This window comes from Lepisosteus platostomus, chromosome 14 (genome assembly GCF_059453375.1).
Source record: "Lepisosteus platostomus isolate fLepPlt1 chromosome 14, fLepPlt1.hap1, whole genome shotgun sequence".
In the NCBI taxonomy this organism is placed as follows: Eukaryota; Metazoa; Chordata; class Actinopteri; order Semionotiformes; family Lepisosteidae; genus Lepisosteus; species Lepisosteus platostomus.
Window position 1 is genome coordinate 29,395,330 of NC_142624.1, and position 18,743 is coordinate 29,414,072.

The window sequence follows — 18,743 nt, forward strand, 5'->3', positions numbered from 1 at the left end:
TCCACTATAGGTCATTGCACTGCATTGCTGGAGCCATATGTTCCTTCCTGTAGTATTTGGAAAAGGAGTGTAAGGTAGCTAGAAAACTCTTCCTGAAAAAGTACTACTGTAGTTTTGTTCAGATGACAAAAGCATTTAACAGACTTCCATGTATTTTAGTCAGAAGATGTGGCTTTATAACATGTTAATAAAGGGCAGGTACATTGTACATTGTCAAGGAATACCCCATGATCTGTATTCATGATCTGTATCCTTGTTTGGTGATTATGTATGTAAGCCAAAGGAAAAAATGAAAATTGGACCAAGGTTTTTTTAACCCCTTTTAGCACTGACTCAGATATTAAAAGATATTTGAGGATAGTGGCATTTTCAAATATCATAATTTAATGCTATATTGCTATATTTTTTGTCATTTGAACATGAACTTTATTGTCTTATTCGTGTCATAATAACCAGAACATGACCAAGCCCTTTTTTCTTCTAACTATAAAAAGGTTTTAAGTGATAATTCGGTGGAAACAGAACTAAGACACTGTAGCGCCCTTGTTCATTAAAGAATCATGTAGTGCTATGCTGTCTGAAACCACAACACCACACAGTAGTGTTTGTTAAATAAAGAAAGTCTTGTGCAATAGGAACATTTTTCAGAATGGTTTAACTGATAAGACGCACAAGATCTTATGTTTTAAAAGATGTGCTAATCAACAAAAAATAAGTTTGACAGAACCTAACTATTTATTAGATAAATAGAACACTTAATGGTGATCTACTTAAGGTGGATTTCTTTAACGTCCGTAGTTTTGAGAAGACACACACAAAGAAATGGAGGTTACACAGTTCAATTCTATGACAGCTTTTAGAATAAAAGAAAAATACATTAGTAAAGAAGGTGACATTTGTATTTTTTTCACTGAAATGGAAACTCTCAGTCATACATTTTGTGAAACCTGTAGTAAACAAAACAATTTCACAAACTGCTGCAAGGCTCAAAGGGTGTAGCGTTAAAGCTTATAAGGTCCACTAGTTTGCTTCTTTCATTGAAAATAAAAAACAGGCTTGTGCCAAGAAAAAATAACAAACTGTGAAAACAGAATGTTTTTTAGGTAACGTCCAGTATTACTCAAACCCATGCTATGACGATAGAGCAAATGTATTTTTTTCATGCTGACAGCATTTGAAAAAAAAATCTATATCTCTTTTTCATTTTTCACTGTGTAAGAGTTTATTTATATACTGAAGAGAGGTTGATAAAAATGGTGCTGAAGTCAGACCAGGCACATACTTCCTCTCTCTGGCTGTTTTTGGAACTCAGTTATCTTCTTCATTTCATCTGCTTGGTTACTTAGGGCATTTGACAGAAACCAACAGAGCATATTCTCTGACTACACTTTTGGTATTTAGCCAGCCCTCCAATTGATTTCTTCCATCCCAAAAGAGCTGAGGTCTGTGTTTAATCTCTCATAATACATTAGCAAACTAACTAGACGTCTGTACCTATGTGGTGCTGAGATTGTTTATTCTTGAGTAAGTTGACTTGTTTATGTTTATGAGCATCCCTTTATACTATAGTGTAGTGATAGGTACTCAGGTTCAAATGCAGTTTAATAATTTAAATACAGTGTTTTACAATGCTTTCACATGTGAAAATGTACAGTATGGAGTTTAAAGATCAGTGCAGAAGTGAGCCATAGATGGAATCATTTCAGTCTTACAGAACCTATAAGCTATTTTAAAAACAAAGAGTTATTTCAAATTTGCATAGATCTCATTCTCAATATTTTTTTTATAATAAGGAACAATGAAAAATGGTATTGCTGCCTTCAACTTAACCCTTAATTATCTTAAAGAGCCAGATTAAAAAAAAATATTTTGAATAATTACATACAATGGTACAAAATGTAATATACAAAATATGAAGTATGTGAACACATACTAAAACAACAGAAAATTAACTTTGAACAAAGCCAGTTAATACTTGTATTTGATAAAAGTCTATACACTGTCAGCTAAATTAAAATTCCATAACTCAAATATAATTTTGAGAATTTTGTGTTTTCTTTTTAGCATGTATTTTTTCATGACATCTTAGACGATGTTATCCTTTTCCAGGCACTAATATTACGTAATAAACAGTAAGTTATTTTAAGGGTTATTACCTAAAATACAGTTACTGTATATGTATAACCTTGTGTATATTGGAGAAAAGGTTCTGTGAGAATTTAGAGTACGTGACCCGCTTACAGTACTTTACGCAAGCATGATCACTAAAACTGTTTGGGAATGTTAATCTAGCAGCAAAAAATGGGTAAGAGAGAAGGTGGTCACTCAGGAAGGATTAAAGATTTAGGACAATCACTTCATTTGTTGAAGAAAATGGACAAAGAGCTATTTATTGACACAACACAAAACCTTTGTTCATCATTGCCCCAACATGCTTAAAGAATTACATCGCGCACCAGCACAAAAGCCTGACTGCCTCACATTATTCATTTATTAAAATGCAAGATGGTGCCTTCTCTTATTATCTAACTGGATAATTGTAAGCAATTAAACGTTTTTTGATTGGACAGCTGGATCGAAGGGCTTTTGGCAGGGCAGGGGCACATTGACTTTCTACCAATCAAGTCCTTGTCTAGATACAAACAGGCTGGAAAATTCCTCAGGACACAATAGACAAAATCAAGTGAAATTGTTGTTGTTTTTTGCATACGCATTTAAGCATTAAAATATTGAGATTATAATATCGAAGAGAAGAGATTATAATATTGACCTAGGGGTGTTTGCACGGGGAAGGAACTACGAAAATGGCTGAAGAAGCTGATTTCGCCACATTGATGGATGTGGAAAGGAATACAATTACAGAAGTCCACTCGCAAGTGGTTGAAATCATTGCCGGTTGTGGGGATAGCAGTACCATCACTGAACTTGAGGTTGCTGGAGCTGTGGTAACTGACATGCTTGAAGAGGCTCATATTGTTGCATCTGAGACTGTTGGCGATACAAGCCCATCTGACTCTGATGCTCAAGAAAGTGAAAACAAGCATGCCCTTGGAAATGACATGAATACTATCAAACCCGATTTCGACGCTGATGTGATTGTTCCAGAAGCCAAAGTTGATGTCGGCAAACCCTTCACTGAAGCCGATGGCTCTGCTATTGACACTGGTGGGTCCCATGAGGTACTTACTCCATCAGACCCAGATGCCCAGACTGAGACACCAGCAGAAGATCCTGTAGAAATGGAGGCTGTCAATGATGCCAGCAACACCACTGATGAACCAGTACCTGACACAAAGGGACTTGGTCATGACGCAACATCTGTTTTCAGCAATGAAACAAACACAGCAATTACCACACTGGATGTAAGTGCAAGTGAAGCAGACAGAAGTGTCAGGGAAACACTTTCTGTAGATCAGGAAGAAAAGAAAACTGATGAGGAAAGCTCTCTTTTTGAATCCCAAACACAGCAAAGCTCTGAGGACAAGTCAGAAGAAGGTAAGGGATCATTTTAACTTTACATTTATAAAAAACTCAAGAACAGAAACAGAAGATCATAGTTTTTTTTTCCTGTGATGGTTTTAAGTCTCTTTCTTGTGACTATATAAGCTCTAGTGAGTAAAAAAACACAAAGAATTTGGTTCTTTAAAATCATTTATCAGGTACCTACTGTAAATCAGAGTTCTACATTGTTTTGTATTAATCTTTGTGACAAATTTTAAGCTTGGGTGTGTGTAAAATGGTGATTTTATATTGTTAACGTCCTTGTTTTTAATTGGCCATTTCTGAGACTATTCAAGTTGTTTATGCTGCAGCACTGGAAGAGACTTCAGGCCCTGAGCCTGTTACGTCTGCAACAACTGAAAAACTGCAGGTGGAAGGTAACTGACTGCCATTTATTTGTCAAATTAAAGCAAGGATGTCAAGAAAGGGTATTCAGAAATAACAAGGAGTCTTATTAAAGCTTACGTTCTTCCATTTGGTTAAACTGTAATTATGCATTGTAATATGCATATCCCTGATCCAACCCCTTAAACACAAAAAATAACATTTGTTAATCAGACAAGTGACTTTACTATAAAGGACACATGCAAAGTGAATATTTTCAATTTTTCAGGTCAGTTTTCTTTATTTCTTTAGAGCATGTTTGTGGGACATAATGTCAGCCATCTTTGTGACAAAGAACTTAGAAATGTTTGTCTGGAGAATCTACTTTGTGAATGAAGCCCAGCATATTTACCAAATGAAATGGAAATGTCAAGAAAACTGGATACCATTTAGATCAGATCCATTTAGACCTGAAGTGAAGTATGATGTGTACGGTGTAATGTATTTTTAGGTAATGTCCATTATCTTGCTAAATGCGGACAGAGAGTGAGGTTCTTCCATTTTCTCATGGCTAAAAGGTTTAGCCATTTGAGAAGTGTTCATAGACAGAAGGCTCCATTTGTCTCTAAGATACCTAAGTGCCAGAGCAACAAGCTCTTTGTTTCATAACAAATTTCCACAATAATATTTTCGGTACGTAAATCTTAAAAAAAGTGATACATACTAGACATACCATTTGAACACCAGAAAAATGGATCAATGTTGCAAAGGTGATTTATATATTGGAAAAGATCACATTTTCCTCTTAGGTTACAAGCAGAAAGGTTGAACAAATACTAGGAAGCCTGGACTAGGTTTGTGGCCCCACTGAGACTTCATTCTGTGAAAGAGGATGATGCAGACTTTTATCTAGATTGTTGGGAGGTTGTTGTGTTTTGTCTGACCATATTTCTGTATGAAACCTCCATAGCTATGCTGGCATAATCTAAATAGTTCATTATATAAAAACATAATAGTATCATAAAATGAAAGATGAAAGCAGTAAATTATTTTACATATATGTTGTATTTGTAAATCCTTTCATCGTTAAATAAAAGGTTTAAAAACGATGATGATACATTATCACCAATGCAGTTCCATCCATGATGTAGTAATTTGCATACGTTCATACGTTGTTTGAATTAATTGTAACCTAACCCGTCATTTTGAACATTGTACACTGCAGTCTTCGTGCCCGAGAGGGCGCTGGCGGTGCCTCTCACCCCGTACAAAGAGGAATGCCAGGAAAATGGCGCTGCTTTGGTGGAGCCCAAGCTGTCGCCGCAGGACACAGAGGTCGCCTTTGTGGCACCCGAGGTGGAGAACTCCGAAGAGCCAGATAGCAGCGAGAACGAGGAGCTTCTGAACGAGATCCAAGATGAGAACGGCGTGGAGTCCGGGGATGAGACGCAGCAGGAAAATGGCTCGCAGAGCCCTGTCGCCAGTGTCCAGGCTTCAGGTGAAATACCCAGTAGTGGGAAGAAGCCTGACATTAACAGGCACAGCTATTCCAAGTACAACACAGTGTCCTATCGCAAAATCAGAAAAGGAAACACCAAACAAAGAATCGATGAGTTTGAGTCGATGATGCACATCTAAATGTAAAACAAAATTCGGGGGGTGGAGAAGCCTTTACTAGCAGCTAAGAGGTGGGATAAAACAATATTATTATACTTGAAAACATAATAGAATAATAGAATGTTATCATTCATAATACAACCTGGCATGCAGTTATAGTGCAAAATAACTACTGGAATATTATTTTTTAGTCCAGAAATACACTAGATTGTATTCAGATTTGTCCCACAGAAGCTGTTAAAGGATTTAGGGTTAGTTATATCATTCCATGTTCATATTGTGTATGTGATAATGACATGATTCACGATGTGATATTATCTGCTGTTGCTCATGTTTTGAATGAACTTCTTAAAAGCAATAAATGAAAGTGGAAATGCATAGGAGAAGTAATAAACCATTGTGCATAAATCTGGAAGTCAAGTATATGAAGTATATACTCATGATTAGAACAGCAACAATAGTTAATAACTTAAGCAGAACTGAAAATGATTGAAGCAGAACTCCTTGTGACATATGTATAATCAAAATAAGAAAGAAAATGCAGGTATAAAATAGTCCTTTCTTTAAGGATTTACAAATGAATTAAGAATGTAATGTGAATAATTCAAGGCCTTCTCTTTCATACATGATGAAAGTAACAAAATCTGTACTATAAATTATCCAATAATAATAACAGTATTATTGATTGTTGATTGTCTTAACACGAGTACTTTGGATAAATCTGTTTGTTGACAGTGTCACATCCTCCAAAGATACATAGTAGGACTGGATCAGCAACTTATGTTGACCAGCAACATAAATTGAACTGCATGTTCCATGAATACACTTCGGATTGACTCTTTGTAACCTTTAAAAATTTAACAAATATAATCTCTTTATTCTTAATAAAAGGATTAGATGCAAAGATAGAATAGACACTACAAATTTAATATACAGTATATTATTAAGGAGGTAATTACAATCTGTAATTTATGCAAAAAAGAAAATTAGAGGTTGATAATCCTACTTGTTAACCCAAATACCAAGCTGACCTTTAGTGTTTGGTAACAACTGTGACTGGCTGAGTTCCTGCAGACCATGCTCTTGCAGACCATGCATATGCATTGCAGAGACCAAGCTTAGATTTCTATTGAGCCTATGCCTAGTAAGAAACAATTGCATGGAACTAATTAAGCATGACAATGAACTGTTTGATACTTAGCTGAAACATAATAGCAATAACTTCCCTTTGATTAAAACCATGTAGTTGTCCTTAATGATACTAAGAAAAAAATATTTTACCCGATTTTATGCAGAAGAGGCAAAAAGACAAAATAATAAACATACCAGACACATACTGTACGATTATTGCTGGAGAATTTTCTTAAAAGAAATTGAATATTGAATATCAAATTACATTATATTCCAATTCATGGGATACTGGAAAAAACAGTCATATTTATAGAACCACATCTGCCTGACATTTTTAATGCCATAAATACACAGAAGTCAAGCAGTAACAGAAATATTCTATTTAACCTAAACTAAGTTCAACAGAGCATGTGGCTGGCTTTCTGTAATGGATACATTTATGCTTTTGAATATGTACATTATTTTATTCATGCTGCAGATTTTGTGTCATTAATACTTTGCATTGCAGTGGAAAAACATTATTGAGAGAAATAAAGATTTTTACTTTGTCATCAGTAATGGAGTTTTAGATTACTTGTTTATTAGTTATCAATTATGAATGACAAAAATGTAAAATGCTTTGTTTTTAAATGTAGATGTTCAAATGCAATGTTCAGAGTGCTTATTTAAGTATCTCAACTCTATAAATGAATACACAGTAACAGACATGGTACAGACAGGTATGTGGATTAAGAAATCAATATACAATGACAAAGCATCCACTAATGCATACTTAGCAAAATGAAAGGGATTCAGCCACAGTTAAGTTTCTTAATCCAATTTCACAGAATTAAATGAAAAATAGAAAAGGTTGTATTTCATTGAAACAAATATAGGCAATTCTTTAAGCTAATGCATTAACACCAAGAATTACAAAAAGCGTAAAGCCAAAAATAAAGGTATTTATATATTTCTTCCCTTAGAAAATAACTATTCAGAAAGACATCACATTCAGTCATGATTACTGAATTCCAAGTATGCTTTAACATTTTTTAAACCTGTGAATAAAGTTTACCTAAGGACATAAGTGACCTCTAGTGGCAGCAAGGAGGAAAACGTATTGTATCATTTTATGGTAGAAGCAGACTGCAAACTGAGCATAATAATTGCTCCTTAAAAGTCTGTAATTCCAATAAGACTAAGGAGAAACTAACATTGCAGCTGATATTTAAAAACCATTCAGCTCCTGCTTTTCCACATCAAGTAATTTACCAGTTTTTGAAGCATGATCAGAACATGTGTATATTGACTACCACACATTATATTGTTATAACAATGTTATCAATCTGTACAGTTCTGTTTAGGAAAATCTTAATGTCCCATGATTAAAATCCACTGTTTGCAAATATTCAGTAAGCTGCTTAAATAACAAACAACACTCAAATAGGTTTTCAGAACAATCTACTTTCACTGTCATTGTAATCTTTATTGTACATTGAAAGTTTTATAAATTTGTGTTCAGATTCATGGAAAAGGAATGATTTACAAATGTTTATAATATACAAAATTTAAGAGTTAATTGCATTGCCTGCTTTCAGTGCATTATTGTAATCCTAAAATACTACAGAAAACACACCTGTAACAACAGAGTAACAGAAACAGGAAAATTCAAAGCAATCAGTTTTTGTTCCCATTCATTGCTGTATACTTTGGGATTACAGATCCTTAACTACCCCATCTAAAATATAAGACCAGTATTAAGCAGGAAACACAAACCCCATCATCAAGTGTTTTTGATACCAGTTTCAAATACTGTATCTTAAAGTTTTAGTTTCCTTAATGCATTTGCCAAAATGTAGCTGTGTGGTACAGGCTAGAGAAACCTGTACCACTTAGAATATGACTCAAATGATCATCTTCAAGAGTGACTTTAGAAGAAAACTGTAAGGAACATTGATTGGACAAACTTAGTCCACAGAGGTGCATGTAAACAATTTAATAAACGGGAAAACAAATACAATGAAAACAAAAAAAGCACCGCCGTAAAAACACGTAACATTATCCCCACGTAAAATCAAGGTCTTGTCAAAAGGATTATCTGCAAACCATCCTCATTATTTCCATGTCTTAATTGTTGACTTTTGAATCCTCATGTGGTCAGAGGTCTGCCTTATTCCGCATAATAGTTTGTTAGGTGCCACTTCTGAAACTGGTTGTCAGGATTACACTTATTCAAATAGACTTTCTTTCCAGAATGATCACCTTCTAAACACATGCTCTGAGGAAGATGTTCTGAAACAAGATGGTCCACCTAACAGGGAAAAAAAAAGAATATGTAACTTTTGACATTAAGTTTGCCAAGCAAACCATGCAGTTGAATAAAAAAAGTAAATAGCTGGAACTGTTCTTATTTGGTTAATACAGGCAGTTACAAAAAAAATACTAGAGCAAGAGTACTTCTGAAAAAACTCCACAAGCTTCACTCACCAAAGAAGGATTGAAAACAAGTGATTTATGCAGCCAGCGCAGATGAGGTTTTGCATTGTCACACTGCTCTAGGCCAACATTTTCTCCACCATTCTTCACACTAAGACAAAGATTTTGCTGTCTGATGTTTCTCAACCAAGTGTGATTGAAATGCTGGCTCTAAAGAAACGACACTGCAGATGTTAATTTTGCATAACAAAACTATTTTCTATTCACCTTGCACACAATGTTCAATAATTAAACTCCATGTGCATTTCATGTGCACGTTGTGGGATATTTTAATGCTTACAACAATTTGCTTTTAAGAATAATCATGTTTTTTAAGAATGTTGCCTTTTATGGAAATAAATCTGATTTTCTGAAATACCTTACATCTTTTTCAAGCTGCTTTTAAATACTTTCTGAAATGACAGCTCAGCTTTCTGTCAGTAATTAAATTGCAATACTATAAATATAATCGTGCACAATTTTCTAAAGAGTTTTATTGAATATTCGCCTTTTCCATTTGATGGAATTAGAATCTCCTAATATTAATATAAGGTTTAAAGTAATGTTGAATGAAATGCTTCATTTAGAAAACTAGAACAGAACTGTGTTTAAAAATGGCTTTAACAGGAGGCTGGATTAAACTTGCGAATTTACAAATTTGCCGGCATGAATCTGTCAGTTCACAAATACCCTAGCACTGTTAAGCTTTTGAGGGACATGATCTATCTCATCTATTACAGAGTATTTACTTGAGCAGAATTTATCAGGGTTACAGATGATAGGCCTCACACAATTCAGCAATCCATCAAATAACTATATTTAAAAATTAATTGCAGCCTGAAAAATTGCTTAGAAAACCAAAAGCACTTTGTATGCTGTGGAAAATACAATTCGTGTTTTTTTTTACCTCTTGGCTAAGATCACAGACTTTGAATGAAAGCTTTTTGTTCTCCATATGAAGGCATTTTCTAGTACCAAGATTGAAAACCTATCAAAAGACAAGAAAACAAATCAAAGAAAATAATTAAAAAGACTTCTTATACATCAGTAGCAAAAATAGTAAGTTTGAATACCTGGACTGGACTGGAATACTGAAATTAACACTTTAGTTGTGACTCATGGAATGAGACGCGAGCAAACAAAGGATAGCACATACTGTACTTTAGACACTGGCATAGCATGTATTAAACACTGCAAACACAATTCCATAAATGAATTTGACACAGACCCTGAATTAAACTTTTGAAATCTCAGAAATAATTGAAAGTTCTTTGTCCAAATATAACTTCCTTTTCATAAAGGAAATACAATGGTGCCTTTCTAAGGTAAATGGAAGTTTAGAAAATGACAAATTAATGGAATTCCTTTTCAAACACTATAGGACAAAATAATTGCTAGAAATTGGTTGTTAGTTTAATAGCTTAATTTGAGAGAGAATCAAAAACTGAAGAAAACCTTCAGTAGGTAATGCTTTATAGCTGCTAGAAAGTCAGTAAAGTGTTGCTCTGAATAGCTGTAGAGGCACTGATGAGTGCATTTCAAACTGCAATAAAAGTAAAATATACATAGTAACTTGTAAAACCTCAGATTCACTTCACAAAACAGACTAAATTTCCAGGTATGCACATTGCCATGTTCTGCGATACAGAACGAGGCAACAAAACTTCAGGTGAAGTGTGTGACCCTATGACATTGTAAACAAGCAGGCATTTTAATACAACTTTTTTAATCCAATAGAAAGATCGCTGTCGATTTCGAGACGGTTTTGCTGACAAATACTACTTGCATGCAGATCCCATTGGAACATTTCTGCGGTGAAATGTCTGCTCCACAACCCGTATTTATTTGCTCGTAAATCGCTTTTCATTACTTATTACGGAGACTAGTGAGCAGGAAGGGCTGCATCTCGTCCCTATTCGTGCGAACTTTAATGTGAGTTTACAACAACATGACGACTTACAGTACTTTCACAAAGTTCACAATTTTGAAATGTTTAAGTTTTTTCTATTACATCAATGAATTTATTTTGTTACCGAGATTTAATAACAACAATCCCAATGGACTGTGGGAGGAAATGGGAACACGTGGAGGAAACCCATCTGAACACACAGAGAACATATACAGTAAACTCTACAAGATAGCACCCAAGAAATCGAACCAGCAATGCTAACCACTTCGCCACCGTGCTGTGCTGCCCCTCCTTTAACTCATTAATTCACATGTAAACTTAACTTACCAGGCCCTCAGCTCTCAGTAAAGGCGCCTCCATATCGGGATAGATATTGTCCAGGTACCACTTGAAGCTTTTACACTTCAGATTCTTCCGCAGCTGGATCTGTTCAGTGAGATCGCCAATGTCTATGTGGTTCTGGTCCAGTAGACGGTGATAGCCATGCCCATAGAATAAGTCTTTGTACTCATCCAACCACACCTCTGCCACTCGAGCCAGGTTCCTCTCCACTGTTTTCTGTCTGTCTTTGGGAAATTTATATGGGTTTTCATTCCTAAAGATATGTCCCACTCGCGAACAAGGGATGATCTCTATTTCTCCTCCGCACATCCAAATCTGAATCAAAAATAAGAAAAACATGTTTACAATCTGCAACACCTTCTCTATTGCACTTGTATCCAGAGAGAAAACAATTTTAAATAGCCAGTAAAAAAATTCTAAAACACTACTGCTGAAATTACCTGGGGAAAGGCAAATATAAACATTATCTTACTGCAACTTTCACAAACTTTGTGCCAGTAACATATTATATTCTGAAATTTACTTCTATGCATTGTTTATTAAAGCTTGGTTCTCAAGATTGTACCTGGGGAAAAAGCATACATTTTAAAGCATATTTTATGAGTATCTGAAATTTTAAAATACCTTGAAAGAGATTTCCATGTTTTCTCCACCCCACACATCAAGTCCTGGGTCGTATGTCCCAATTTCATAGAAGTATTTCTTATCAATTGAAAAAAGCCCTCCAGCCATAACAGGGCATCTACCAAGCAAATATTGACAAATTGTTAAAATGGGAGAACTAGTGGAGATCTAAAATGTAGCCTTCAAGTTTTAGAAAAGATAAATATTGCTCACAGTAATATTGTCATATAATGTATATAAACATACAACATTGTACATTGTTGTCACATTAAAAATCCTGAAATGTACTGTCAAAGTTAATCCAAAGGGATGTTTGAGGATATAGCCATGAAAAAAGAACAAATGAATTTCATTTAGAATAAGTACTTCTTTGCATGAAGGTTAGGTGTCCAGGGCAAGCTGTAAATAATAAAACATTAGTAACATAGTGAACAAGATGGACCAAGTGTTCTTTTCTTGTTGGTGACCTCCCTTATGTTCTGTTTTGAAATGGTATTGATTAAGCAGTAATAAACATTATTTTTCTACATTATATGAAGATAAAAAGCAGTTCAATTCCAGTCTTAAAATATCCTAACCAATATCCTAACATCTCCTAACCAACATCACCTTATAGGGTCTGAATCCTTTATATTTTCTCTCTTTACAAGTTCTTCAGGGATCGGCTTCCATCCAAATACCAAAGGCCATTTGAAAACGCCTCTTTGGAAATTGTCGACTAACATATAGCTGAAGGAAAGATAAAAAGTGACAATATTTTGAAAATGTACTAAAATATTTAGCAATTTATCAAGAACTGGCAACTGATTTCTCCCATTTTCTCTTGGTTATAACAAGGATTTATGTATTTTATAAATTCATTTTTCTTCAAAGGAAAACATCACAAGTTATCTACACCAACACAATCATTGTGCACTTGAGTAAAGCTAGCCCTAAATTAAGATTAAACAATCTATTTTGTGAAGAACAGCCAGAATGATTTTAGGACTAAAAGATCCCTCATACAGATTGAATGAAATACAAGTTTCAGTTGTAGGGATGCAAAAAGCCAAAGAACAGCTCTGGAATAAGTTTATTCTGAAGGTTTCAGATAACAAAGCAGGGAGAAAGTTTTTTTCTCAAAGCCAAAAGGGTATACAAATGGCTTCCCTTTTTATATACCATTGCATGTGACAGTGCTTAACAATATAACTGTGTTAAGAAAAAATACGTATTTGGAGCAAACATCTATTTCATTGTGGGAAATACACTTCAGAACCCTACAAACGTGCTGTGACTTCTTTCCTCTGTGGGGATGAGAGAAGGCTGGATTTGGTTAAGATTAAAAAGAACTGATCTTTAAAGATCTAAAAGAACGGATAATGGCCTTTGAAAAAAGTAAACACTACAAATAGAGAAAACGGGACTGGGGGAAATAATTACAAAACGTGTGTATGTAGCACTAGGAAAGTAAGCACTTTTTGAAGGGTAGAGGTGTAAACAGATAAGACTAATATGCCACATCATCAGGGAAGATCTGGTCTGATGAGGTTCTTGAACTAGTAAGCTGCTAATTAACAAAACCAAGGCTAAATGCACTCTCCTCTTGTATAATCTTTCTTGTTTGTTCATGTTTTAAGTCAACAGAGAAAGCAATTACCTCATGTCCTTATCACTAATCACTTCAATAACTGGGCAGGCAACTTTTTTTCTGTCCATATGAACTCTCTCCAACAGTGGCTCTAACCATCCCACATTACACTCCACATGCGAGTCTAGGAAGGTTAAAACCTCACCTTAAAAAAAAACAAAGCAGATTTCAAACACTATGAATGTTCATAAGCCTGAAAAAAAAATCAAGTCAGAATTTGCATGACGCTCTTCATATTAGATAATGTCCTGCACTTTAACAGCAAATGAATTTAATATTTCGTAAATAGAAATGCAATCAAAAGAATTACCTGTTGCAACAGCTGCTCCAGCAAGTCTGGCTCGTATTAGACCCTGTCTTTCCTTCAGGCGAATAATACGTACTTTGGGAAACTGTGACATATACTTGTCTAATTTTTCTTTGAGGTAGTCTTGAAATATTAAAAGGATAAAAGACAAAAGGGTGAATAATAAGCAACAAAACAGGGAGATGAATATCCCTAAAGGACAATTCTCATTTTCAACTCAACATGTTCTGTACGTTGTGACAAAGCAACCAAAACAATTGGCAAAAATAATCAGATATGCCAAAACCTAAATTACAACAATACCTTCTTCTGGAGCACATGTGGCAAGAAGGATGAAACTCACACGCTAAGAAGTCCTTTACCTTTGGTACTGAAGTCATCGACCAGGATGATCTCTTTGAGGAGGTGAGGTGGAGATCGATTGAGAACACTGTGCACAGACCTCAATAAGGTGGACCACACCTCATCCACAAAACAAAAAATCACACTGGTAGATGGGAGGTCATCGTGTACTGCTTTTTCAGAACAGCTATGACAGGTTCACAGAAAAAAAAAGCAATTATTTTGTGCATGATTTTTTTAATGCAGTCTGTATACAAATAAATGTATTAAAGTACACATCTTCACACTTACCCATGAGGCCTGGTATCAGGGATACCCCGGTCCAATGGAATAAGGTCACTTAGATACACATTAAAAAAACCCTCATTCCACCGATTTCTCATCTCCTCTTCTTTGTCCTTGGGGACAGCAGCAGGGTGTCCAAACTGCCCAAGAGCTCTGGGATCTCTTGGGCTTTGTGTTGCATCAATGTGCAGCACTCTGTGTACAGCTGAATCATGCGCTGGATTCTTTTCTGTTGCCTCCATGGTTGCATTCTTGAAATTTGGACCTCTTTCTTTTTGTTTTGGGATATCCTTTTTGCTGTCAATGTTAGATGTGCGATTTTTTAGCAAATCAGCTTTATCAGGTTGTTTAATGTGATCCCCTGCAAGTTTTACCTTTAAAGAATTGTCAGTCCCACCCAGACTTTTTTCATTGACACTTGCAGCGGGTTTATTCCAAGATTTGACTCCTGTATCCGTCTCATTATTTTTGGTTTCTTTTAACGAAATAACTGAAAGAGTCACATTTGTCTGTCCAGACTTTTGTCCAAATTGATGTATTAAGTGCAGTTCCTCATCCTTCACGCCAGGAGGAGCTTTGGACAAATTTCTTGCTTCTTCGATTGATGCTTTTTTCCTTGGGACGGGATTGGTTTTACCTATTTGTACTTCTAATGCGATCTGCCTCACCTTGTCTGTTTGTTGTTGACCTTTGACTGTGTTTTCTTTCTTATTCACTTTAAAAGTTACCACGGGGAGGGAAATGTTCGTGTTTAAGGTTGGGGGCAACTTCATTGCTTTAATTTTATTGCTTTGTTTTCCGCCCCTTTTTACCTCCGTTTTCTCATGCGTGTCTTTAGACTCCCCATTTCCTTTAGATTTTGCAGCTTTATTTAGTACAGGATCCATATCTTTAAGAGCAAATTTCACATTTGTTTTTTTCTTGTTAACATCCTCCTCTTTCTTATAAACTGCATCCTTTTTGACTTGTTTTTCCAGTTTTACATGACTTGTCTGTTGTATTTCTGTTTTAACCTCTGGAAGTTTTGGTGCTTTTTTCAGGAAAGGAATCCTGCTTGTTGTCTGTCGTCTGAGTGCCTCCCTTTCCTTTATTATTAGTTCTTTTAAAAGCTGACTGTTAACATCACTGAAAGACATCCTGAGTGCTGCCATGTCGAAAAGTAACCAAATGACAGAGGCAATAAAAACAAACGCAAGTACACGTCCACTGCCTCTGAAATATTTCCTTATCCTCATAGTGTTTGTATAAGTTCAGTAGTTTTGTTTAAAAAGTTCTACATTCAAAAGTATCGACGTGAACCACAGTTTGGTACCAGTGTCCTTTGTGCGATATTATGAGCAGTACTTTGTGAGGGTGCCTGCGTGGCATTACAATTCAGGCTGCTAGCTCCGATGAATTACGAAGACAAATGATAGCCTTAAAACGATTTTAAAAGCTTCAAACTGACGCATAAAATAAAGATGCTATAAAAAAACAGCCTGTCCGATTTTCCCTTTTTAAATTAATAAAACACCTAAACAGGTCGTTTACCTTTCGCGAGTTCCCACGTTGTTCGCCTATGCTTGCCCCCGAAAGTCACTGCGATCATTTTTGATTGGACTCAAAGTGATTGAGGCACTTCGTTTGCATTTGATTTTCTTTTAAAAAGAGTCTCACTTTCACCCATGTCCTCACGCAACCAGGAGAGGAGGGTTGCATTTCCTGATGGGCGAGTTGTACCGCGCTGTAAGCCACCTGAGCACACTCCCTGAATCCCGGCTTGTCGGCTCTCCAGCATTGGTTTGAAGTGAGTACGTACAGGGAAAGTTTTTTTTTAAGTTACACGTAGACTGTTTGTAGAAATAACATCCCGTGGGCTGGCTGTAGAAAAGGCGTGCGTCACCGAAAACTAAAAAGTGTCGTCCACCCCCCCCGACCCTTGCTGTTTTTTATTTATTGTGGAATTAGTTTGGGCCTGAATAAAAGCCTAACTTTTATTGACAATTTTTAACTTTTTAGAAACACTTGTGCAGAATGTTAATCCTAGAATAGTAAGACTGTTATTGTAGGCTACATATATGTTGAAATTTTGTATATATTTTCAAAAAAACTGTCTGTTTATAATGTTAATAATGATGTGGCGATAAACGTTCACAAGACCAAAGCTTAGGAATCGCTGAATTTCCTAAAATGTGAACAATACATGTCGCAGAATTACTGATTCCTGTCGCAAATTCCAGGGGTGTTTATAGTGTTATTAGATACAGTACATACTTGTGGTATTGCGCCAACATAAATGTATTAATTTGTTTAAATGATTATCCTTGTTTCCTACTTAACGTTTCCATAAACTTGAAAAGGAGGATCTAAAATTATAATGTATCTTGTCACCTCGAAATTCACCTGTGCCTGTTATTGCCGACGCTGTAAATTAGAGGAGGGTCAGCCTCTTGATGGACAAAAGGGGGTAAAAAAGTCTTGTTCACTCATTACATTAAGGTCACTTTCACCGTTTTGTTCAGAGAAAAAAAAAACATTTAATAAAAACATTTACTGACCTATTAAGCACTCGTGTTCTTATTTCGTGACTGAAATGAAAACAAGCTATACGTTTCTATAGAAATGTCCTCACTGGGACATCTATAGGTTACCTATTATTACTGTAAGGGGAGACCTTACCAACTTGAAATATGCCTGCACGTATAGTTTAAAAAAAGACAAAGTGGGCCTGTTTTTACTGGTATAAAGTTATACTGTATGATTGGCAGGATATCTGACAATAGACTGCTTTTATTTCTGGTAAGCAGTTGAGATGTGTATGCTGGTACAGGTAGAAATATTGGGTGGGAGTGTCATACAATGCCGAACATATACGGTTATAAAATATACTGTAAGTATTATATGTACATTTACAAATAAAGGACTTTTGTGTTATTTGACTTAGAGAGCCATTAAATAGCTGGTTTTAAATTTTCTGTTTTGCACTTATACTTCATTGTAGATGCCATTCTTCTTTTATTTTTGTATATAATGTGCATGTACTGTAGATACCTTTTCTTTTTATTTTGTGACCTTTTCTTATTGAAAAAAAGAATGACTATTTTATTTAAAAAAATAAAGCAAAAGAAAATAAAAACAAAAAAGCATCACCATACAAAGATGGTTGCAGAAATGTGTTGGCCATTTTCCAGCGTATAATCAAGTTGTTCTCTTGGATGTATTTTAGGGTGTGTTTGCATAAGGTTAGAAGCAATGTCAAAACAGTGCTGTTATCACCTTCTAGGTGGATCTAAGCATGGATGGGCCTGGTCAGTATAGGAATAGGAGACCTCAAAAGAAAACCAGTTTCCGCAGTGAGTGACATTGGTGGTCTGTTAGTTGGTACTGTTCCCTCTCCAACAGAATTTCCTGAACCAGTTCACAGTTTCAGGAGTGGCTGTCCCTTAGATGAAACATAAAAGCGAGATCTTGAATAATAATTAATAATAATAATTGCTTACACTTATATAGCGCTTTTTCTGGACACTCCACTCAAAGCGCTTTACAGGTAATGGGGACTCCCCTCCACCACCACCAATGTGCAGCATCCACCTGGATGATGCGACGGCAGCCATAGTGCGCCAGAACGCTCACCACACATCAGCTATCAGTGGGGAGGAGAGCAGAGTAATTTAGCCAATTCATAGAGAGGGATTATTAGGAGGCCATGATTGGTAAGGGCCAATTGGAAATTTGGCCAGGACACCGGGGTTACACCCCTACTCTTTTCGAGAAGTGCCCTGGGATTTTTAATGACCACAGAGAGTCGGGACCTCGGTTTTACGTCTCATCCGAAGGACGGCGCCTGTTTACAGTATAGTGTCCCCATCACTATACTGGGGCATTAGGACCCACATGGACCACAGGGTGAGCACCCCCTGCTGGCCCCACTAACACCTCTTCCAGCAGCAACCTTAGTTTTTCCCAGGAGGTCTCCCATCCAGGTACTGACCAGGCTCACACCTGCCATTGAATACTTGGCCATTGCCTGTTCCATGGCACCATTCATAAGAGCAGGGCTGTTAACCTTGGTTTATAAACCCAGTGGGCCTAAAGTTCCCTCTTTATTTAGATGGGGAAGCAGTTTCTGCTGCGTAGCAGGATTTCTAGTGCATCAGCTTCCCATGTCAAGTTGGTAATGTATGTTAATAGGTTGGAAAGTGCAATATAATGCAATTAATCATTATTAATTAAAGCGAAATAAACAAAAATGGGGTGGGGAGTGCAGTTAGTTTGCGTTTTTTGGGGGAGATAATATA

The 18,743-nt window shown here is 36.0% G+C and overlaps 2 protein-coding genes across 3 annotated transcripts; one reads left to right on the plus strand and one right to left on the minus strand.

Moving 5' to 3' along the window:
- The first annotated feature begins 2,379 nt into the window (after window positions 1-2,379).
- On the plus strand, window positions 2,380-7,131 carry ermn (ermin). Of its 2 annotated transcripts, XM_088605545.1 has the most exons (3): window positions 2,380-3,495; window positions 3,813-3,878; window positions 5,051-7,131. In XM_088605545.1, exons 1-3 carry the CDS (start codon window positions 2,805-2,807, stop codon window positions 5,461-5,463), a joined length of 1,170 nt encoding a protein of 389 aa, XP_088461671.1. In that variant the 5' UTR covers window positions 2,380-2,804; the 3' UTR covers window positions 5,464-7,131. The 2 variants fall into 2 exon arrangements, with proteins under 2 accessions (XP_088461671.1, XP_088461672.1); XM_088605546.1 differs by lacking the exon at window positions 3,813-3,878 and having other exon boundaries at window positions 2,381-3,495.
- On the minus strand, window positions 6,801-16,380 carry galnt5 (polypeptide N-acetylgalactosaminyltransferase 5). Its single transcript, XM_088605544.1, has 10 exons — window positions 14,473-16,380; window positions 14,202-14,368; window positions 13,843-13,962; window positions 13,542-13,677; window positions 12,512-12,631; window positions 11,903-12,020; window positions 11,264-11,593; window positions 9,935-10,015; window positions 9,040-9,198; window positions 6,801-8,863 (listed from the first exon to the last, which is right to left on the minus strand). The coding sequence occupies exons 1-10, from the start codon at window positions 15,699-15,701 to the stop codon at window positions 8,723-8,725; spliced, it is 2,601 nt and encodes an 866-aa protein (XP_088461670.1). The 5' UTR covers window positions 15,702-16,380; the 3' UTR covers window positions 6,801-8,722.
- Between the last annotated feature and the right edge of the window lie 2,363 nt (window positions 16,381-18,743).